General features: G+C 58.4%; 1 protein-coding gene and 1 long non-coding RNA gene across 19 annotated transcripts in view; both read left to right on the forward strand.

The window, feature by feature from the left end:
* ACSF3 (acyl-CoA synthetase family member 3) overlaps positions 1-23,713 on the forward strand; it is a 64,395-nt gene that overhangs the window by 34,902 nt on the left and 5,780 nt on the right. For 4 of the 18 annotated variants that reach the window (XM_019793605.2, XM_034672645.1, XM_019793604.2 and 1 more), the window contains 4 exons: positions 4,737-4,863; positions 14,449-14,583; positions 15,155-15,266; positions 18,932-19,025. In XM_019793605.2, the coding sequence (XP_019649164.2) occupies positions 4,737-4,863; positions 14,449-14,583; positions 15,155-15,266; positions 18,932-19,025 (468 nt within the window). The other 14 variants (XM_034672654.1, XM_034672644.1, XR_002141547.2 and 11 more) reach the window with 13 other exon arrangements.
* LOC117804584 lies at positions 4,876-13,253 on the forward strand. The gene is made up of 3 exons (XR_004629115.1): positions 4,876-8,301; positions 8,475-10,437; positions 10,675-13,253. It is a non-coding gene; the product is annotated as an uncharacterized LOC117804584 (long non-coding RNA).

Genomic DNA, 23,713 nt, shown 5'->3' on the forward strand with positions numbered 1-23,713 from the left:
GGAGGAGCCTGATGTGGGGCTCGATCCCATAACACCGGGATCACGCCCTGAGCTGAAGGCAGACGCTTAACCGCTGTGCCACCCAGGCACCCCTAAAAGGTTTTATTTACTTGAGAGAGAGAGCAGGAGCAGGGGGCCAGAGGGAGAGGGAGAAGCAGGCTCCCTGCTGAGCAGGGAGCCCAATGTGGGGCTCGATCCCAGGACCCCGAGATCATGACCCGAGCCACCCAGGCACCCCACCTGCCATACCAATTTTACAAATAGCTTGTCTATATCTATAAAAAGTCCTCTTGGGATCTTGATCAAAATTGCATTAAATCTGGGGTGCGTGGGTGGCTTAGTCGGTTAAGCATCTGCCGTTGGCTCAGGTCAGGATCCCAGGGTCCTGGGATTGAGCCGCACATCGGGCTCCCTGCTCAGTGGGGAGCCTGCTTCTCCCTCTGCCTATCTCTCTGTGTGCTCACTTGCTCACTCTTTCTCTGTCAAATAAATACTTAAAAAAAAATTTTTTTAATAAAATGGCATTAACTCTATAAATCAGTTTAGGGAGACTTAACGTCTTCGCTGTGTGGAGTCTTCTGGTCCATGAACATGGTATGCCTCTGCACCCACTTCAGTCTGCTTGGGCATGTGTTTTGTGTCCCGCTACACTTGTAACCAGATGTCCCTCTTCTCTGCTCTCCCCTTCCTGCCGTCTTCCTCCTTTCTTTCTTTTTCAGTTATTGTAGGTGTGGAGTTTTCTGTTTGTTTTTGAACTGTGCATTGCTGGCATATAGAAGTACCATCAACTTTAGTATATTGGTTTCATATCCTTTAGTAATCTTGTTAAATTCTCTTTTTAGTTTTAGAAGGTATTTTTGTAGGTTTTCTAGGACTTTTTATATCAACAATCATGTTTTCTCCAAGTAGGAACAGTTTTATTTCCTTCTTTTCAGTCTGTATGTTTTCAGTTCCTCTTCTTGCCTTAATTGCCCTGATGAGATTTCCAGTGTGATGTTGAATGGAAACGTATTCAATATGACATTAGCTGTAGGCTTTTCGTAGATTCCATTCTACTTATTATATGCTGCGTTCTTATCATGAATGGATGAAAAAAAAATTTTTTTTTAGAGGAGGGGCAGGGGCAGAGGGAGAGAGAATCTTAAGCAGACTCTGTGCTGAGCATGGAACCTGACATGGGGCTCAGTCTTACAACCCTGAGATCACGACCTGAGCCAAAATCAAGACTCAGATGCTTACTGATTGAGGCACCCAGGTGCCCCTGGATGAAATATTTGCAAATGCTTTTTTTTGCATCGACTGATTTTTCCTCATTTGGCTGCCAGTACAGTAGATTGCCTTGGTTGATTTTCTAGTGTTGAATTTGCCTCACATTCCTGGGACAGACCCCACTTGTTTGTGGCACGTTGTTTACTTCACATGTGCTGGATTGGGTCTGCTAGCATTTCCTGAGGATGTCTGCCTCTGAGGGTTCCTTCTGTTGTGCTTTTTTGTCTTGTTTGGGTATCAGGGTAACACTAGCATCATAAAATGAGTTGAGAGTTATTCTCTCCTCTTCTGCTTTCTGGAGGAGACTGCGTGTAATTGGTATTACATACTTACTGAAATGTTGGGTAGAATTTACCAATGAAGCCATCTGGACCTGGGGGCCTCTTTTTTGGAAGATTTTAACTATTAATTCATTTTCTTTAATGGTCATAGGACTATTGAGGTCATCTAACGCATCTCGGGTGAATTTTGGTAGAGTGTGGTGCTCGCCCCGCTGGTCCCTGAGCGTCTGGTCGGTTCTGGCACGAAGCGGGGGTGTGACTCCCCCACTGTAAATGTCTGTTTCTGCTTTTGGATTTTTGCAGTTGTGTTTTGAAAGTCTCTCACTTGGTGAATGCACGTTTATAATTGTTATGTCTTCCTGGTGACCTGACGTCCTGTCGTCAGGTGATGCTGCTTGTACTGCGCTTTGCTCTTGCGTTGGTTTTGCTGGTGTTAATAAGGCTGTAGCCGGTGTAGTTTGTTCTGATTGGTGTTTCGTGGCCTACGTGGTCTCATCCCCTTGCTTCTCCCCGCCTGTGTAACTGCACCAGAAGCGAGTTTCTTGCAGACGGGATGGGGTCGGATCATGTTTTCCATTCTGGTCGGCAAGCTTTTGATTGGTGTGTTTAGTGCTGTATTTACATGTAACCTGATGATTGAGGGGTTTGAACTTGGGCTCCCACCGTTCATTATGGCCTCGTGCTTTGTTCCCTCAGTTCCGCTCAGCCGCCGTTGCCACCTCTCTGGACTCGTTCTTTAGTCTTACATTTTCATTTGCCTGTTGAGTTTTTGACCATGTGGTTTTGTACAGTTTTTGGTTGTTCTAGGGACTACAAGTATATACTTCATTTTTTTTTTAAAGATTTTATTTATTTATTTGACAGAGAGAGAGACAGCCAGCGAGAGAGGGAACACAAGCAGGGGGAGTGGGAGAGGAAGGAGCAGGCTCCTAGCGGAGGAGCCTGGTGGGGCTCGATCCCATAATGCCGGGATCACGCCCTGAGCCGAAGGCAGACGCTTAACTGCTGTGCCACCCAGGCGCCCCTCACTTTTTTAACCCTACTTGGACTCAGCACTTACCATTCCCAGAGGAGCTAGAACTCCTGTGGTCAGAGAGAAGAACACTCAGCGATCCTTGTCACAGGTGGTGAGGTGGACTCTCTTCAGGACCATTGGGGTAACTGTAGGGCCCCCGTAGCAGGGCTTCACGACTGAATGCAGCGCGGCCAGTGGAGATGCACTCCCAGGCAGCAGGTGGGGTCAGTGGGTGAGCACTTGCTGAGGGGACACATCAGGGCTGAGTGGGGAGTCTGGCTACACCGACCTAGCAAGATCTCTGCTGAGGGCAGGCTGGGGTGATCAGATGTCACCTGGGGGTGATCCCAGATTTGCGGGTGATCGGGTCCCAGGGTGGGGGACTCTTGCTAGAGCTGGATTTCACAGGAGGGGCACAGATGGCCTAGGACCAGGGTCGGGAGGCTGACTACCGCTGGATGGGTCACTGCCTTCTCCCCGTGTGGTCTGCTTGTCGTGTGGGATGTCTACGTGTGGGATAAACCCTATTAGACGGTGTTACTGCGTTTGCTTTCCACCTTCCAGGTTGTTCTAAAGAACTCGTGAGGAACAGAATGGTCAGTTTTATTCACTGGGATACTTACTGATTCTCTTGGTTTTGTTTCATTTCTGAGTTTTCTGTTTCCTTCAGTCATTTCCCTTCTGTCTGAAGAATATTCTCTGGTAATTATTTTAGATGAAGTCTGCTGGCCACAAGTACTCTTGTTTTTTCTTTATCTGCAAGTGTCTTTGTCTTTCCCTCCATCCTGGACATTACTTTTTTTTTTTTTTTAAGATTTTTATTTATTTGAGAGAGAGAGCACAAGCAGAGGGAGGGGCAGAGGCAGAGGGAGAAGCAGGCTCCCCTCGGAGCAGGGAGCCCGATGCGGGGCTCGATCCCAGGACCCTGAGACCATGACCCAAGCCAAAGTCAGTCAGTTAACGGACTGAGCCAACCAGGCGCCCCCTGAACGTTACTGTCACTGGATTGGGATTCAAGGCTGATGCTTGGCAGTAGGTCCCCCGTCTCTGGTGAGAAGACAGTCTGACCTTGGCAGTGGAATCAGGTAAAGGGCAGCAGGGGGAAAATGGGTGAAGTTCAAATAAACTGGTTTGGCTGGAGGACGAACGCGCCTCCTCCAGGTGGGCTGGATGGCGGGTGCCTGGCTGGACCCCGAGCGTGGGAAGTGGGCTGGAGCGTCAGCGGAGAGCTGCTCGTGCGGGACAGGCTCTGGGCACCCACCTGCCGCATCAGCCTTGGAAGTGTGGACTGTGTCCAGGCCTCAGACAAATGCGTCCGACAGTTTGACAGCCTTTTTCGAAGGGTCTCTGATTTTGTTTTGTTTTGTTTAGAGGGGGATGGTTCTTCCCCAGAGTAAGTTCATTCCAGGTGGGACCTGATGAGTCAGAACGGAGTGTCCTGGCCTCCGTTCAGTCACCTTGCTCTGTCCGATGGCGGCTTCCCACGGGGCCTCCTGAGGTGCACGGTGCTCTGCGCCTCCTTTCTCTGGCTTCACTGAAGTCCTGCTCGGTTTCTTGTAAAACCCAGCCTCTGTCCTGCCTTGCGCTGTGGTCACAACAGAGGAGCGAACCCCCTGCTTCCCGGCACCCCGTGATCTGGGTGCCGCTCTGTCCTGGCACCTGGGCCGACCCCCAGAGCCGTCCTCTCTTGCTTGGCTGGTGCTCAGCCTCCTTCTCACCAGGCAGAGTGACTGACTCCGGAAGGCCCCACGGGAGCCGCCTGAGACATTGCTGCTGCAGCCCCGGCAGCTGTGGGAGCCCACGCCTCCCCCAAACCGCCCGTGTGCCGTGCTTCGTGCGGGAAGCACCCTGAAGACAGTCATCGATGCCGGGAGCACAGCTTTGAGAAGTGGACGGGCAGCTCGAATCCAGCCAGGCCCCGACGGTGACGTGGGTCAGTGGCTCCTGGCTTCGAGTCTAGAGGATGGACGCTGTGACACACAGCTCCCGGCCGTGGCGGGGCCCACGCCGCACCGTGCCGCCTGATTGCGTTCCAATGTTGAAAGAAGCATTGTTCAATCATTTCCACAAAGTGTCTAATTTCAGAAGAGGGTGTGGTCGTTTGGGGGAGTCATGAGGAAGGCAGGTGGAGCCCCCATCCTGAGAGGTGTGTGCTCTCTCCAATGCTGCAGGTGACCCCAGGGTTCAAGGAGAAGGAAGGGGAGCTCTTGGTCAGGGGGCCATCTGTGTTCCGAGAGTACTGGGACAAACCAGAAGAAACGAGACATGCCTTCACCTGGGATGGCTGGTTCAAGACAGGTAGGAGGGGGCAGTCCGGGCCCCCCAGAGTCTTCTGTCCAGGGCAGAGATGGGGTGGGTGCATGTGTGCCTCCCATCTTCGAGGCTGCGTCCTCACCCTACCCAGAGCCCCACCAACCTCGGGGGGGGGGGCAGCAGCAGGGCCTGGATGTCCAAGACCCTCCTCACCCCTCCCTCCCACCTACCCCGAGCCCCCCTGCTTTATAAATCTTCTTGCTCACCTCCACCCCCCAGGATCCAAGTCGTTCTGGTAGAATATGGTTCCTTTTTCCTTTGGGTCATTTTGCAGTTTTCTCCACTGTACGTCCGGGGCCCTGTGTTGGGTGTGCGTGTGGTGCCCTCCCAGCAGGACCTAGAGCTGTGTAGGGTCTCCCGCCTCCCCTCCTTGGCCCCAGCGGTCCTGCAATGTGGACTTCACAGCAGACATTGTGAATATTAGGTTTGCAGCTCGTGGAGAACGAGCTCCTGGCGTGTAGGTGGTCAGGTTCTGGGGTTCCTCCTTTTCTTTTTGCCTGTCTGTCTTTGTAAAACTTTGTTGCTGACAATGCATCATTTCACAGTAATCTTAAGACGATATTTTCCAAAAAGAAAGGCCTGCTTTCACATATCACCACATGCAGCCCCATAATCAGAAGTCTGCCTCCTTCCCTGTCCTGTGGGGCGCAGACCTGACGAGAAAGGCAGCAGGCAGGTGGAGCGGGCTGCCGTGTGCCTCTCAGAAGGGTGGTGGCTGTGGCCCTTAGTCTCATGGCCACACAGCGTTCGCACGGGCACCTTGCTGGGCTTAGATCGGCATGGATCTGTGGGGGTGGGATCATGTGTCCACTCTGATCTGCCGCTGTCACAGGCCTGAGGTCACCGAGTGGCAGAGCAGGGACCTGCATGGACCCAGCAGTCTCGGGGTGCCATGCAGGCCTGCCAGGTGAGGGTCTGGTTTGAAGGGGGCAGAGGGAGGGTCTTCCTGGTAGGAGGTATCGAGGGGCCCCCTTCCTGTTGCACCGCCAGCTGGCCCTGGGTCTGGACGTGCTGGTCCTGGCCAGTCCCACATCCTCCCAGAGTCTCACTCTGTGGTTCTCTGTTCTGTGCCTGCAAAGTGCATGTCCCGGCATTTGTGGGGAGAGGTGTCCAGCCTCCTCGGTCTCTCCGTGCCTGGCACAGGAAGCAGGCGTGTGGATGGTCAGGAAAGGTTTGCGGCGTGGACTTCTGTCAGCCTTCAGAGTGAGGCTGGACCTCGGGAACCCTGACAGGAGCCGAGGGCTCCGTGGTTGGGCCTGGTCACCTGTTTCAGGACGTCCTGTCTCCGTGCCAGAGTGTGGTCGGTATGTTAACACACACCCCCTGGTTTCCCTTGTGAGCACGGCGTTCCCATGAGCCAGTCTGATGGCATCAGGCCTCTCTCCGTCATTGTCCCTCAGGTGCAGGTCTGTATGTGCCTCCTGGAGGCCTCTGAATGGTCCCCGTGTGGAAACCTGGCTTGCTTTGTGGCCATCTTCTTTTATTTTTAAATTCAGATAAGAGCTTCAGGGCTTTTTCCTTTGAAAGCACAGGAACCCAAGCCCTGTGGATTTTGCCAGTCGCAGCTCACTGAGTGCCGGGCGAAGTCTGGGGCAGTCAGCGTTAAAACATGCAGTCAGTGCTGCTGATGAGTGTTTGAGTTGAAAAGGAAGAGCGTGCATTAATTATTGTAAAGAGATGTCTTTAGGAGAAAATGATTTTGAAATTCAGTTTAATTTCATTGTGATGTGCTGCAAACAGGAAGGGAGTGTGTGTGTGTAATTGGCTCTCGGGGGTGAGGCCTGGAAGCCGTGTGCCTTTGTCACAGGCCATTAGCGATACAGGCTGCATAATGAGCGGGCGCAATCAGCTCGCAGCTGCCGGCTCCTGCGGGGAGAGCATGATATTAAATAGAAATCAGGATAAATTAAACTTAACCCTTTCCCTGGCCAGCCCCTCCTGCCGCGGGGTTCTGGTGGGAGCTAGAGAGCTGCTCAGCCTTGGGGGAGGGGCCGGGTCCTCGTCTGCACGAGAAGAGAGAGGTCACCAGCGTTCCTGCCCTTCCTGCCCTGGGCACCTCCTTCCCCACGTGCATGGAGCTCCTTGCAAGCCCCCAGGGGTTGTGGCTGCTCCCAAGGAGACCCAGCGTCTCCCCCCAGAAACTCTGCTGACAGCCACAGTGACTCTCCTCCCGAGTCTTGCTCACTTAAGCACCACCACAACCAGAGAAGCTACTGGACATGCACACGGGCACCAGCGCTAGCCCAGGGCAGGGGGACGGCTGATCCCAGGAGCCAGGCGCCCTCTGGCCTCTATGTTGACCTTGCCGTCAGAGCAGAGGACAGAGGACACAGGGATGAGGACACGGTGAAGACACGGGACAGAGGTGAGGACACAGAGATGAAGACATGAGGATGAGCATGGAATGGTGGTGAGGGCACAGAGGTGAGGACACGGGACAGAGGTGAGGGACATGGGACGGAGGTGAGGACACAGAGATGAAGACATGAGGATAAGCATGGAATGGTGGTGAGGGCACAGAGGTGAGGACACGAGACAGAGGTGAGGACACAGGATGGAGGTGAGGACATGGGACAGAGGTGACGACACGGGACGGAGGTGAGGACGTGTGATGGAGGTGAGGACACGGGACAGAGGTGAGGACACGGGACGGAGGTGAGGACACAGAGATGAAGACATGAGGATAAGCATGGAATGGTGGTGAGGGCACAGAGGTGAGGACACGAGACAGAGGTGAGGACACAGGATGGAGGTGAGGACATGGGACAGAGGTGACGACACGGGACGGAGGTGAGGACGTGTGATGGAGGTGAGGACACGGGACAGAGGTGAGGACACGGGACGGAGGTGAGGACACAGAGATGAAGACATGAGGATAAGCATGGAATGGTGGTGAGGGCACAGAGGTGAGGACACGAGACAGAGGTGAGGACACAGGATGGAGGTGAGGACATGGGACAGAGGTGACGACACGGGACGGAGGTGAGGACGTGTGATGGAGGTGAGGACACGGGACAGAGGTGAGGACACGGGACGGAGGTGAGGACACAGAGATGAAGACATGAGGATAAGCATGGAATGGTGGTGAGGGCACAGAGGTGAGGACACGAGACAGAGGTGAGGACACAGGATGGAGGTGAGGACATGGGACAGAGGTGACGACACGGGACGGAGGTGAGGACGTGTGATGGAGGTGAGGACACGGGACAGAGGTGAGGACACGGGACGGAGGTGAGGACACAGAGATGAAGACATGAGGATAAGCATGGAATGGTGGTGAGGGCACAGAGGTGAGGACACGAGACAGAGGTGAGGACACAGGATGGAGGTGAGGACATGGGACAGAGGTGATGACACGGGACGGAGGTGAGGACGTGTGATGGAGGTGAGGACACGGGACAGAGGTGAGGACACGGGACGGAGGTGAGGACACAGAGATGAAGACATGAGGATAAGCATGGAATGGTGGTGAGGGCACAGAGGTGAGGACACGAGACAGAGGTGAGGACACAGGATGGAGGTGAGGACACGGGACGGAGGTGAGGACGTGTGATGGAGGTGAGGACACGGGACAGAGGTGAGGACACGGGACGGAGGTGAGGACACGGGATGGAGGTGAGGACACGGGATGGAGGTGAGGACACGGGACGGAGGTGAGGACGTGGGACGGAGGTGAGGACACAGAGTTGAGGCCATGGGGCTGAGGACACGTTGCTGGGGACACACACGGACACGGAGACCGAACTGAGCAGACATTACAGTTGCTGCTGCCTTTGACGCCTCCCGGTGAGCAGTTCTGTGTTACGCTGCGAACTGAGCGTAAGGACGCAGACAGCCTCGGACTGACTTTAAAAATGCCTCACATACACTGTTCAGGGTGACGAAGTGACCTGGTACACAGCATGCCAATTCCATGTCAGCGTGCTGGTCGAGGGTCCTTAGGGGATGGGGAGCAAGGACGCTGGGAAATCCACCAGAACGTCAGCACGTGCTTGCCTTCCCCACTGCAAGCACGTGACGTCGCTCCCAGAGACAGACATGACAGCAACCCAGCAGAGGCCCGGGGAGAGTGTTCAGCAGAGCTGCGCCCCCGGAGGCTCGCTCACGGGGCCTGGGCAGCCCTCGGGGACTGGGCAGGGGCGATGGGCAGATCCCAGGAGAGCAGGGCAGCTGGCCATAAAAATGCATAAGATACGGTCTCACTTCCTCATGATGAGAGAGAGATACAGAGACAAAGATGGACTCCTGTCACCGAATTTGAAAGGTTCTGACCAGGGGGGGTACTTTCCCTCCGCAGGTGGGACCGTGGGTCAGGAGGGAGTGACGAGAGGCAGGCAGAACCGGGCGCACGGACGTCTGCTGCCGTGTCATCTACAAAGTGCGAGGCAGGAAGCCCGCGTCCACCAGTGGGGGCTGCTGCCCGTGCTCAGACGTGCCCAGCAGCAGGTGTCGGGAGGCCTTTAGAAACCGTGTTCTGAGAGAGTGAGGACAGGAAGTGATGACGCGTGCGGGCGTGTGCGCGTCTGGGCGTGTGCTGGGTTCTCACAGCTGCTGGCCACTCTCACCTGTGGCAGGGCTCCTTCCTTCCTCGGATCTCTGCCCTCTGGTGCTCCCTCGGTGAGCGTCTTTGCTCTCGGGGACACAGTGGACGCAAGTGGTGCTAACATTTCACATCTCCCGATGGAGAAGCGTCGAGGCGCCAGGCGCAGTGTCCGCTCTGCACACTTCCTGCCGTGCTCCAGCTGGGGTTCTGCGTTCCTTCTCCAGCCAGATCTTCCATCTTGGCCAGTAGGTCACAGTTAGGAACTAGGCCAAGTGCTGCATGTTAGCGGATGTGGGTGCGCGGAGGGGACGGCTGTCACCGACCTGTGCGCCTCACTGACCCGGGAGGCAGGGTCACCGTGAAGGCTGTGCCAGCCAGTGGGGCCCCTTCGGGGATGCTTGGCGAGACCGGCCATGTAGTCTGCAGCTGGCCAGGTCCCTGTGTGGGCCGCCCCTTCTGTGTGTGGAAGGTTTGGATGTGTTGTGTCTCATTTTTTTATCTGGCTTAAAAGTCCTTGTTTCCCAGGGCTCGCGGGGTGCGCTCGCGGGGATGCGCTCCTGGGTCTCTTCTGCCACTTGTTGGGCTTTGTGTCCGTGAAGCTAGTCTTGGACCTGCTGGAACAGGCTTCCGTGTGCAGTGACGCGGTGACCCAGTGGTGACGTGAGACCGTGTTCCCTCTGTTGGATGTCGCACTCCAGGTGCACGCGGGCTGGCTCCTGGGGCCCCCGCGCTCTTCCCTAGTCGGTCCCAGACCCTTGGGCAGAGGAAGAGTGTGTGTAAGTTTTCTGTTCCCAGTGATACGTGCGTGGCTGGAGGACCCCACTGGTTTTACAGTTTGAGAACAGTAGCCGTTCGCGCCTGGCCTCTCATGCTGCGCTCCACCCCTGCCCTCCGCCAAGAAGTACCACGTTCAGTGGCTCCAGTGCGGTCTCTGCGCGTGAGGCCGTGGACACAGCACTCGGGCCTGAGCCTCATGGGGACCGTGGTCCTTCTGTCCCCTCATTTCCCCGAGTGAGGTACCCCAGCGCCACCCCACACACTCAGGGGAGACCCCGGTGCCCACCGCCCCACCAGGCCCCTCCTGCAGCCTCCTCCTTCCCTTCTGCTCCATATTCTGGGGGCTGCATTCCCCGGGAGCCTCCTGACGGAGGATTGTGGGGTGAGCGTTTTGGGGGAGCGTGCATCTGACAGTGTCTTCACTCAGTCGGGCGAGGTGGAGTTCAGGGCTAGAAACCATCTGTATTGGTTTCTAGCTTCCACACTTGCTGCCGGCTGCAGCCACATCCTTCCTGGCAGCGTGTGACCTTCCCGTCTTTGGAGTCCTAAGACTTCTCCATCCCAGAGTCCTGACGTCGGACAAGCTGAGCACCTTGGATGCTCCCGACTTTGACATCCCTCCTCGTGCTGGCGCTCAGGACACCACATCCTGTGATTCTGGGAGCCACCACCTGGGGCTGAGAGCAGGAAGGACACGTGGGAGGCTGAGCTGCCCCGTGGCCGGGGGAGTCGACCCAGCACGAGCTGCCCCCTACCTGCCCCAGCCCCCCAGCTCTGTCTTGGGGCGATGCCGGGAGCAGCCCATGCCAGGCTCACGGGGCCTGACGGTGCCCGACATGGACTAGGCGCAGAGTGGAGGGCTGGGTTCTCCGCTGCCGCCCTGCACCCCGGCCTCTGCACCCCCGTGTGCCCCCCGGAGAGCGGGGCAGGTGTTTTCCAGCAGGGGTGGGGTACTGACACCCAAGGGACAGACGACCTCGTCAGCTCAGTAATTAGGAATTAGTGGTGAGCAGTTTGCCGTGCATGCTTCTTGGTCGTGAGTTCAGTTAACACGGGTTCTTTCCTGAAACGTAGCTTAATCGCAGCACGGGGCAGACACTGGAGTGACTCCACGTGGGCGCAAGCCCCCCGGGATGCAGGGACGTCTCTACAGACCAAACAGCAGTTTCTTAGAACGTTTTACTTGAGATGGATACCGACTCACAGGAAGTGACTGGTGGCGAGCAGGGCGGCCCCTGCGAGCCACACGAGTGTGTCTTCCTGTCATGAACTGAGGCGCCACCTGGCCACGCGGAGTCCGCGGGGACTGCTAGCACCCCTGAGATGCCACACCTCCTACTTTGTCAAATTTATCAAAAACCTTAAAGTTGTCTGCTCCGGGGTCTCTGGGTCTGGGGGCTTGCTTTTTGTTTGACTCGTCCTCCTGGGAGCTGCCGACATGGGTGCGCGGAGGCCCAGGGCGAGCTGAGGGAGCCGCATGGCCTCCTGCGCCACCCCCGCCACCCTGTGCTCGGGGCTCTGTCCTGCCGAGGAGCAGGTGGGCGGCGCTGTGGCACGCGGATGTCGGGCGGGGCTCTGTACACACGGCTCCCACCCTCACCGCCAGGGACCCCTCTTCTGAGCCCCATCCTGCCACTGGTTACGTCCTGCCCTTCAGAGGCGGGCTGCCCGTGGGTTAGAGACTCGTGGGAGTTTGGGGACAGCACTTGCCTCCCAGCCACTGTCTCTGTGCTGGGATTTAGTGTCTGTGCCAGCCAGTATCCAAGGAAACGGAGCAGAAAGGCCTGAAAGGGGTGTTGAGGGTCCTTGTTTTCCGGGGCGCCAAGCAGCCTTGTAGACCAGGCCTCAGTTCCGAGTATGTCCCCTGATCAGCGTGCGCTTCCTGCCCCCATGGTCCTGCATTCAGAACTGAGGCGGCCGGCACCTCAGGGTCTGCAGGCAGCGTGGGGAGGGGTCCCCGAGAGTAGGGCAGTCCCATCCTGGTCCCCTTCACCCCTTCGCAGTGAGCAGGTATGGTGCTCCCCCATCCAGGGAAGCAAGCCAGAGCCTGCCGCCTCTTTTCCTGGCAGTAAGGGCAGGACTGGAAGAGCAGCCTGGGGGGCAGGTGCCACATTGGGGAGATGCCCCCCAGCCTCAGCCGCCGTGGTCTGGGCAGTGCGGGGCATCTCCAGCAGGACCAGGGACAGGAACCTGAGCCCAGGGAGGGTCCCTCGGTCTGCTGGGTCTCTGCGTGAGTGGAGGTGGTGGGACAGGTCCAGGAAAGCACTGGAGGGACCCGGGGCGGGGGCAGTGTCCGTCCAGCAGCAGGAGGCAGCGACAGCTTGGACTGGGCCCGTTGGTGCCTTTAAGGGACAGGTGGCTGGCACTCAGGAGGCTCTCGGGAGAGCACACAGCCTCCGGGGGGAGGGAGGGCAGCAAGAGCGGGGCTGCACCCCAGGAATGGGGAGCACAGTGGGCCTCGCAGGCCCCAGGGCGGGCTTCGTCCACCCCAGTCCTCCCTGCAGCCCGTCCTGCTCCTCCACGCCCGCACCCCTTCCCGCCGGCCAGCCGCCACCCCGTCAGGCCATCCTGGGGCCACGACGCCCTTTCCATAGATGCTCTTGCAAAGCCTCTGGCTTCCCCTGCCTCCCGTCAGCGGGAGAGAACCCGCCAGGCTCGTGGCCTGTACGTGCTCTTGGAGCCTGGCCTTCCCACGCCACCGTAAGTAAGCTGGCCACCCATCCAGGCACGAGCCTCTGTCCTGTTTAGTAGAGCGGATTGCGCCCTGGGCTGCGGCAGGTGATGGATGGGCCTTCCTGTGTGGGTGGCGTGACTTGTAATGAAACACTGATGATTTATTCCAGCTAATGACCCAGCGTGGGGCTCGGGCTGTGTGAGCGCAGGTGGGGAGGGACCAGTGCTGTTCTCAGAGGGCCAGGTAGGGGCGTCCTCACAGCCACACGCTCACACGTGCGTGCACTGTTGGAGCACACACACATGCATGCACACGTCCATGCACATTCACATACACACGTCCACACACATCCACGCACACACATCCACGCACATCCACGCACACACATCCACGCACACATTCACACACACATCCACGCACACACGTCCATGCATACATTCACACACACGTCCACGCACACATTCACACACACATCCACGCACACACGTCCATGCATACATTCACACACACCCGTCCACACACGTCCACGCACGCACATCCACACACATTCACACACGTCCATCCACGCACACACGTCCACACACATTCACACACACGTCCACACACACATGTCCATACGTGTTCTCACACACATGTCCATACGTACGTACATCCACACACACGTCCACACACGTCCGTGCACACATGTCCATATCACGTCCACACACACATCCACACACGTTTGCACACATGTCCACACGCACACACATCCATGCACACATTCACACACACATGTCCACATACAAACGTTCACATCACGTCCACACACGCACACGTCCATGCACACACGTCCACACACACGTCTGCACACACACTCGGGCCTGCCTCCCCACATCCTCCCTCTTCTGGGCTGGCCTTTGCTGTCCCCCACCCCACCACCTGCTCGTGCTAGGTTGCCTGGTGAGCGTCCCATTGCCCAGTGCAGCCTGAGAGGGGACCAGGTGGGCCTTCAGGGGGACCGGCACGCAGGGAAGCATGGAGGGAAAGCACACAGTCCGCGCGAAGCAGGAGGAGGGCTTTCTCCTCCTTCAGAGACTCCATGGGACTGCTTGCAGCCCAGGAGAGCCCACAAATGAAGGGCGGCTGCAGTGATGTCCTCTGCACTAGGACCCTGCTATGACCGGGACCCCACGGTGGGACGGCAGGAGGCAACTGATTCTTGCTCTGTCTGTTTTCACGGGTCTGAGAAAGAGCGGGAAGGGGCTGAGCTGGGTGGTGAAAGCGCCAGCGTCCTGCCTCTGAGCCCTGGTCTTCACGGGCGGGCCCCATCGACCATCGTGGGATGTGCTGTCTGCCTGGGGCCATCTGAGGTCGGACCGGAGGCTGAGGTCAAGCTGTTGAACTTCACGTTTGCCTGCCTGTCCTGAAATGCCCCACGTGCACCCCGTCCCTGCACAGGTCACCGTGTGGGGATACCGACGCCACCCGCGCAGGCGCCCAGCATGTGACGGTGGAGGTGGTGCTCACCACACGTGTGCCCCTCGAAACATGCTGGCCCCGGAACGTGCGTCCTGGTGACCAGAGCCCCTTTCCCCAGGTGACACGGCCGTGTTTAAGGATGGCAGGTACTGGATCCGGGGCCGCACGTCCGTGGACATCATCAAGAGTGGTGGCTACAAGGTCAGCGCCCTGGAGGTGGAGCGGCTGCTGCTGGCGCATCCCAGCATCACAGGTACGTGGCTCCCCGCCCGTGGCCGGGACCTCCAACAGCGAGCTGGGACCAGACCCCACCGTCCTGGAAACATTCCAGACACGCTTCCATCTGTGTTTGTCTGTAGACAGAACTGGACCAGGTGACTCACCCTTGGGCACACACAGTAGGGACCCTCCCCCTGCCACCTCCATGCCCCCCGCCTCTGCACCGCAGCTGGGGTCCCGGCCTGACCGGGCTGCTGCTGGTCTGCACAGCCCCCCGTGCTCAGCATTACCAGCTTGCTCACGGTGGCTGTGGGCTGAACATCCTAGTTGTACCAGAGTGGGCACTGGTGGTTGCTGGTCCAGGAAGCATGGACAGGTCAGAGGCTGTGAGGACCCTGGGGATGGCAGAGGCTCCCCCATGTGGCTCACTGGCTGTTGTCCCCTGCCCTGGGGCAGTGCGGGGAGGGCAGAGACGCAGGAAAGCCAGCCCCCACCCTGAGTTCCACCCGGGAGACTTGTGGGGACGGGACTGTGCTGACCCCATGCTGCCCTCTGGGTGTGTCCCCAGCCTGCAGCAGTGAGCATGGCGTTTCTTCCGTCCACAGATGTGGCTGTGATTGGAGTTCCAGACATGACATGGGGCCAGCGGGTCACTGCCCTGGTGACTCTTCAAGAGGGACACTCTCTGTCCCACAGGGAGCTCAAAGAGTGGGCAAGGTAGCTGCAGGCGGGGGCTCTCGTGGGGCTGGAGGAAGGGACAGGTGGGGGAGGGACTGTCCCGGGGTGGGGGGAGGCACAGGCGGGGTCTCGCGTCTTGCAGCTGTTCATCTCAGCGTTGGGGGGCGGGGTGCCTGGAAGGTTAGGTGACACGTTGCATTCCCGAGGTGTCCCCAACACACAGGGCCGCAGGGAGGCTCTGTGATGGCCGCCGGGGAGGTGGAGAGAGCCGGGACCGCGGGGTGGGAGCCCCAGCCATCGGACAGGGTGCAGAGTCCTCTGCTGGCTTCAGGAGGAATCCACAGGCAGAGAGCCTCCCGTCCTTCCCCCTCACCCACCCACCCATGCTGAGCACGCATGCTGGGGCCACCGCTCTCCCCTCGCCTGTGCCCCCACCTCAGCCCCGTCCCCTCACCGCACGTCTCTGCAGGCTCACCTTCGCCTTACCCTAGGCCGTCCCTAGAGCCTTTGTGCCCACATGCCGTGGCCCCGGGGCCTTCTCTGCGTGCCAACCCTCACAGACTCCCTTCCCTGTGCCTGCGGTGCCCCACGGTCAGTCACACCGGGGGCCGAGGGACAGACAGGGAGGGGGATCTGCAGGCAGCCTTGCCGCAGCCCCGAGCTCAAGAAGGAAGCTGTTAGTAATGTCCCCCAATTCTTCATTTCCAGTTGGAGAAGTTTCTCCTTCCTCTGCCCTCTCCCTGCACCCCCTTCCTTCCCGACTTGCCTCCCTCCTCAGCACTAAAGATATTTTTGGCTCGTCCAACACGATTTCACAAACAGCAGGAGCCCATGTTTCATGAGGGGCAGCACAGCTGGGCGATGAGCTCCCTGGGTTTGCAGAATCCCACTTGGAGCAGGGCGTCCAACAGAGGAGAAGATTCTAGTCACTGTTGTGGCTTCGATTAAACACCACATGCCCTGTGCTGAGCTGTCCGCGCGGGAGTCGGGGTCCAGTCCCAGGAGCCTCGTGCACCTGTCTGGCTTGGGACCGTGGCCGCGGGAAGACCTGAGGCGGGTGCTCTGTGCGCTTGGGGTGGGGGGGAGGACACCCCGGGAGGTCAGGGCAGGCGGCTGACCCGCCATCTCCAGGACTGTCCCACAGTGAGGCCGGCGTCCAGGCCTCTGTGTCCTCAAGCTGAAGGGTCACTGGGCAGTGACCCTGAGGCCACGCAGCCCGCGGAGGGCAGGTCCAACTCTGGATCGCTCTCCCAGACGCCGTCTTAGTGAAGGTGCTCTCCCTCCCTGTCACCTCCCGTGGTTTTCCTTCCTGAAGATTCCTCCCTCGGTCTGTACTCCCCGAGCCAGAGTTGGGGGCTCAAGCAGCACGTCCCCTCGAGGGGGTGAGCGTGGCCTGAAGGAGGGCAACAGTGCCATGTTTGCAGGACCCGGTACATGGACCACCCATGACCCTTCTATCCCCCAGATACCAAGTCAGAAAGGGACGTGGGATTTATACACCGGGGAAGAATCCAGGGTCCGCGGTCTTGAACCACAGTTGATGTCTGATGTGACCACGGAGGGGTCATGGGCTTTGACTTAGCGTCCCATCCTCACTTTGTGCCCACCACGCCTCCTCCCCGGAGAACATGTCCTCCGTGGTCCACGCTTCCGCAGGAAGCCTGCTTTTCACAAACAGCTCAACTTTGCCTTGAGGCGAGTTTGGACTTTTCCTCTTGAACCAGATGCTGAGCTGTGGCCCTTTGCAGGAGCCCAGGGGCCGGCGCACGGGGTCCGCCGTGCGAACACGTTCCAGGGCAGAGTCCTCAGGCCCCAGCACCCAAGGCCTGCGTTCTCGGAGATGTCAGGGCCCACAGCTGTCCTTCCTATCGTTTCTACATCATCTTCTAACTTTTATGTCTTTCCAAAGTGGCTGCTAGGTTAGGGTTCCTAACGACTGGCTCTCACCGCCGTCTGCCCCCCGCCCCGCGCTCCGGCAGCACGCCTCCACTGCTCTCGCCGCACACACTGCGTTCTTAGCGCGGACTCCGCTGCTCACTGAGAACACGTAGTTTGTATGTCGTGCGCATCGTGTCCCGTGTTCTTGCAGTGAGGTAACCTGCAGAAAAGAAAACGGGAAGGTAATCACACATTTTCAGTCCTCTGCCATATTTATCCAAAAATCCACATATAAGTGGATTCATGAAACTCAAACCGGTGTTGTTTAAGGGTTAGCTGTATTTCTGGTCAAGCGCCGTCTCTCCGAGAGGGTTCAGTCACCAGGAAATGACGCGTGACCCAGCCTGTGCCCCCGGCCCGGGTTCCTCGGCAGCTGCCCGCTCGCCTCTGCGGCCAGCCTGCCCGTGGGGACTGTCAGCGTCTGTGTCTGAACATGCCTTGAATTTGGCCTCGTTCTTGAGGGTACTTTCTCCTGATGATGGGAAGCGGTGCTCCACTGCCTTCTCACCTGGCCGTCCAGCACGGGGATCGGCCGGCGCCTCGGGCCACCCTCTCTGGGCCCTGGCACCGGCTTGCTGCTGGCCTGCCGCGCGGGAAGCAGGCGTGGGGAGAGACACCCACACACCCCTGGAGACACGGGTTTGGGCAGTGGGGCTGGGGTGCTCCGAGCGGCTGCGTTCCTTGATCGAGCCTCGGGTGCGCCCTGCCTTGCCGCCAGAGTCCCTCGGATGGTGCTGGTGGTTTGCTCCAGCAAAGTCCAGCCCAGTGCTACCCTCGTGGGCCACCGGCCGTCTCTCACAGCTGCCAGGACCACAGGTGGGGGCACGCTCTCCCCTCGTGAGCCCGCACCTGCACCCCGAGCTCCCCCATGCCGGCCTGCAGCTGGCTGCTTCCAGCATGAGCCACCCCAAGGTAATGGTGCCTTCAGGGGTATTGCCGACACTCAGCATCTGTGCGCATGGACCCAGCTGCTAAGGCTGAGAGCTGGGTGTCTCTGCCACCACCCATCGTGAGCTGACCACGATACCTCACCGGTGGCTGAGGTCGCCCCCACAGCTTGCAGCCCAGAGGGCCACACACACCTCCTGGCCCCAGGCACACGTTGGGGTGCCTCCCGAGCCCCCTGCCTGGTGGCATCCTGTGCTTTCCTCAGAAAGGGGACGTGGCCCCATGCGTGGCTGTCGCAGGGGCAGGTGGCTTGGAGGGGGCCTCGGGAGAGAACTGACTCCTGCCGCCTAAGGAGTCGTTTCTCAGAGTAGAGCCTGGGGGTGCCAAGACCCGTCCACGTGGCCCCTCGCAGGAGAACGCACCATCTAATGCGGCCCTTGTGGGAGTGCAGGACACAGGGCAGCTCTTGGACCAGCAGACCAGCCCCTCCCACTTACACAGGGCTCTGTGGGGAGTGCAGCCCCAGGCCACCTGGCCGCTGCGCCCAGGGGTCTGCAAGCGTCCCCTGGCCCGGCCGGCCTGCCTGCTCCACCCGTCTGGCCGTGGCCCCCGATAGTGACAGCCAGCCGAGAGTGGGACCCACTCTTCCCGGCTCTGGGAGGCCAGGCCCTGAGGAGGGTTTGTCGTCCTCCCACAGGTGGGCCTGGAACACGGGCCGTGGCATCTCCGTGTTAGCATCCACAGCACAGACACCCTCCCGGGGCAGGCATGGGGTATGGTTGGGCTTCGGCGCCCCGGGGGACCAGTCTGCCTGTCCCATGGGCAGGGGGTGTCCGGGCCCCAAGCTCCTGCCGCTCAGAGCCTTCTTGTCTTCGCAGGGGCGTCCTGGCCCCGTATGCTGTGCCCTCGGAGTTCCTGCTGGTGGAGGAGATCCCACGGAACCAGATGGGGAAGATCAACAAGAGAGACCTGGTCAGGCAGTTCTACCCGGGTGACCAGGGTGCCCCGAGGCCGGGCACCAGCGAGCCAGCAACCCCTTTAAACTAGAACCCCGACCTCAGAGGGAGCAGAGCGGGGGCCGACAGAAGTGAGGTCACAGGGTGAGGCCGCCTCAGCCCAGGGCTGGTTTTCAGATGGACGTCTGCTCCATCCCCACCACCGCACCTGCGCTGGCACCACACGGGTCCCCACGGTGCCCAGTGGTATCCCCCAGGGCAGTAGGTCTCCCCCATGTGGTTAGCGTGCGTGTACGCATCACATAGCCGAGTGTCTCCCTTGGACTGGGGCTGTCTGTGTGGCCTCCCCAGGGGACGTGTGGCCCCACCGTCCCCCATAGGAACCTTCTAGACCAGGGACTGGCAGACTTCTGTGATGGATGAGCCAGATGGTCTGTGTCTCCGACTGCGGCCACGCGGCCCCTGTCTTTGCGGTAGCCGTGGCCTTGCAGCTGCACTGCCTTGACCCTTCCCCCCCTCTCCATGCTGCTCCCTCCACAGGCCCTGCAGCATGCACCCCTGCCCTTGGTGGCAGCCCGTGTGCACTGCAACCAGAGAACCCAGAGGCTACTGGGCAGGTGGCCGGAGACCAGGGCAGCTGCTCTGCCCAAGGCTGCCGGGAAGTGGCCCTCACACTCTGGAAGTCTGGAGTTTTTCCGGAATGTTATAGACCCAGAATGCATGGCTAAGAAGAGCAGCAAAATGGGGGGAGGGGAAGTGCCTTGAGATGCTGTAGACGCCGGCCTGACCACCCCCCAGCCTGACCCCGGGCATAGTGTTTGCTCTGGGGTGACGGGTCCGCACCCCTCCTGCCTGAGGCCAGGACGCATGCTCCGATCACCGTCTCCTGAGCAGGCTGCCTGCCATCCGGCTCTTCTCGGGGGGACAGCTCTCAGCATCACACCTGACACCTGTGACACGTTTCCCGCTGTCTGTGGTCTTCCCTTGTGGTAACTAGGGAGCCATGTACCACTGGGGAAAATCAGATCGAGCCCTGCGGGGTCTTCATTTAATCCCACTGATTTGGCACTGTGTCTGTCTTAATACTGAACATTTTTATTCCCAAAAATGTTTACGCAGTTATTTGGTTTATGCTACGAGTTGTATCAAGTACTTTCAAAAAATAATCATCATCTTTGACTAACGAGACCACAGAAGGATGTTGATTTGTCTTTGGAACATGTGCCTCTAAGGACACAGAATGCAACCCCACTTCCTGCGTCTGTGCGACCATGAGGCTCCCGAAAGTTTCCCCCGGCCTGGGGTTGTCTCCCACCCACACACACAGGCCTGCACCCTGAGGGCACAACCCTTGGCTTGACAGCCCCATGCCGTCCTGCACTCCACTCGCAAAGTGAGCCAGGAGCAGGTGCCCTGGGAGTTGGCCATTGGTGGCTTGTTAGCGGCCTGTTGGTGCTTCTGGTCAGCCTGGAGGGGCCCCTAGCCTGTTGGAGGGCATTGGGCAGGTCGAGGGTGCCTGGCGGGGTGCGTGCTGGGAGCAGAGGGGAGGCCACCTGCGCTCCCCGTGTGTTCAGATGGTGGAGGTCTGCACCCACATGTGCGGGCCCCGGGGCAGCCAAAGCCGGGGCCCACAGGGTGGGGGACAGGCCCAAAATAGCCTCGTTTCCACCTCAGTTTCCCTCTTCAAGACATGAGGCTGGCGCTTCTGGCTCTGACCAAGGACTGAGGGCCTGGAGACCCCAGCATGGCCTTCCGCCTAAGACCTCCTCCCGCCGCCCCCGGGTCAGCACAGGCCAGGCTGCCACACACCCACAGGTCACTTCTGTGCGCGCTCGGCTGCAGGCACGCTGGCCTCCTATGTCTTATACTCTGGTGCCATGTCAACAGCACGGGGTCCCCCATGGCTGGGGACTGGCCCAGGCCCATAGCAAGCCCATGGCCACTGGTGTCCGTGTTCGGATCCTTCCGTGTCTTCCCTCTGTGCCCTGGGACCTCCCTGGAACCTTCCTCCCACGATGGATGCCGGCTGGGAGAAGTCCACAGTGCTGGGCCGTCAGGGTCAGGACAGATGCCCCTTGCGTCAGGGGTGGGGCCTGAGTCCCCACGAGGGCCTGGGGACTAGACTCTCCAGGTGTGTCTGTGCACAGAGCCACCTGCCACCCTGGCCCTGGCCAACACAGCCAAAGCTGGGATACCCCCGCCCCGGGCAGCCCAGGGCAGGAGCCAGGTGCCCCCAAGGGAGGCAGGGGTGCGAGCGCTCCGAGGCCCGCTGAGGCCCGGCAGCGCCGAGAGCCAGGTCCTGGTGCGCAAAGCCTGGCGTTTCCGTCTGGGGAGGGTGTTAGAGACAGGCTCTGCCCCCATTTGTTGGGAGGATAGCATCTCCGTGGAAAACAGAGCAGTGCCTGACAGATGGAAGCAGCCCCATGTTGGGGGCACGCACCTTTGGGGGCACATCCCACAGCCCTACCTGCGTATACCGTCACGCTGGGGTCTTGGTTTCAACGTGTGAAATGGGGGGGGCACAAACATTTAAATCTATAACATCTGCCAAATTAGTTTACGACCAACATAAAAAAAAAAAACCACTGTTTTCCAAAGCTTTTGGATTTTGGAATTGTAGATAAACCATGGTGCTCGACACTCACATTAGAGAATAACTAGGGCTCCTGCTGCCATCTGCACGCTGTGCCCACGCGGGCCTTACCCGGGGACGTGACTGCGCTTGCGTGTCGGGACACCATCATCAGGGCCCAAGGAAACAGTCAAAGATGGACAGGACGGCCAGTTTGATAGAGAGGAAAACCTCCCAACGAAGCTGAGTGCGTGTTCCGGAGCATGTCGGTAACACAGCTGATCAGCACCAGGCGCCCACTGGCGCTCCCCTGCGGACCTGGACGGGGGCTCTGGGGCACCACCCCTTCCCTGGTTTTCACTTCACCAGATGTTTCGGTGGTGCAGTGAGAGGAGTGGGGAGGCAAAGGAGGAGAGGTGACTTGCTAGCGTGTTGTGTTAGGTGTTGATGACCACGGAAGAAACGCACCAAGAACTAAGCAGGGGCTGTAGGATGGAAACCCAAACACGACAGAGAGCCCCACTCAAGATTCCAATAAACCCAAAATAGGGCCTGTGAGCGACGCTCTCTAGAGATGGGCGCAAGTGTTACTTAGAGGACTACAAAATGGGAAGGAGCCCAAAAACACGCAGGGCCGGGCCGTGTTTGTGGACCAGAGGGCGCACGGTGTGAAGACGGCAAATGTCACCAAATTAGCTTATAAATTCCACCACCTCACATAACACCTCCAGAAGGCTTTTTAAAAAAAGATTTTATTTATTTGGGGACACCTGGGTGACTCGGTGAAGCGTCTGCCTTCGGCTCAGGTCATGATCTCAAGGTCCTGGGATCGAGCCCCATGTCGGGCTCCCTGCTCAGTGGGGAGTCTGCTTCTCCCTCTCCTTCTATCTCAGCCTCCCTTTCTCACATAAGACGGCAACACCAGCCATTCCATACGGGGAAAATCAGGGCCTTTCACACCATGCGTGAAAATAAATTTCCAATGAACTAGGGGCTTATGCGAACAAAGCAAAGCTTTGCAACTTTAGACGAAGATACAGGAAAATGTATTTACAAACTTGGGGTAGGAAAGAATTTTTTAGGTAAGAAAAACAAACCATAAAAAAGATAAATGCATTTAAACACATTAAAATTTAAAAACTCTTCCATCCAATAGATACCATTAAACAAAGTAAAAGGCAAGCCAAATAACAACGCATAATCAAGAAAATCACCAACCAGATAGAAAATGGGCGACGAACACGAACAGGGAATTCACAGAACAAAACCTCAAAAGGCCAGTAAGTGTTTTCAAAATATTCCACCCAAGCAGCCACCAGGGGATGCAAATGAAAATAAAGATCCGATTTCACACCCCGCACTGTGGTAAAGATTAAAAGTCTGTCCATCCATGCTGCCTGGAGGTGAGAGACGGTGTCTTGTCTGCTGGAGGCAGTTGGCACGGCATGGCCTTTTAGGGAAGAGGCTTGTGCCAATGACCACACGATCCATGAAGGTGACATGTGGGGCAGGCAGGCCTCTGTGTGGCAACTCTGAGCTTGGGTCCGCAAGCACAGCAAGGTGCAGACCAGCATGAAGTCAGAGGCCAATCTGTGTCGGCTCTGAAACGCCATGGCAGGAGCACCGGCCAGGGCCCCACTCAGGTCCTGGGGGGAAGCGGCTGCTGTTGTTACTTTCTGAACAGGACAGGAGGTCAGTCCTGCATGAGGCCCAGACCTGGTGGCTGGGGTGGACAAGGCACCGGCCAGTCTTCTTCCGTTCTCAATGTTTAAAACAATTAAAAAAAAATGTTCTTGATCCAGTGTGAATGGATTTCACCGATTTGGGGTGGGAGAAGCTGGGGTCCACGTGCAGGCTGCTTAGGAGGACGGGGTCCCAGGCTGGAGCCTCGTGCCACCTACTGATGGCTCCCAGCATGCCCCTCAGCGATCTGATTCTGCTCTGGCCCTCACTGGACACCGGCGGCCCGGGGGCAGCTGACACCTGGCAGGTGGCTTCAGGGCCCAGATACGTGTGGTGTGTAGACGTGTGTGCGCATGCACGTTTGTGTCTGTGTGTCCATGCAGGCATGCATGTCTGCTCAGGTGTGTATGTCTGTATGTCCATACGCACGCAGCGTGTGCATCCATCCG

Source organism: Ailuropoda melanoleuca, chromosome 12 (assembly GCF_002007445.2).
Source record: "Ailuropoda melanoleuca isolate Jingjing chromosome 12, ASM200744v2, whole genome shotgun sequence".
In the NCBI taxonomy this organism is placed as follows: Eukaryota; Metazoa; Chordata; class Mammalia; order Carnivora; family Ursidae; genus Ailuropoda; species Ailuropoda melanoleuca.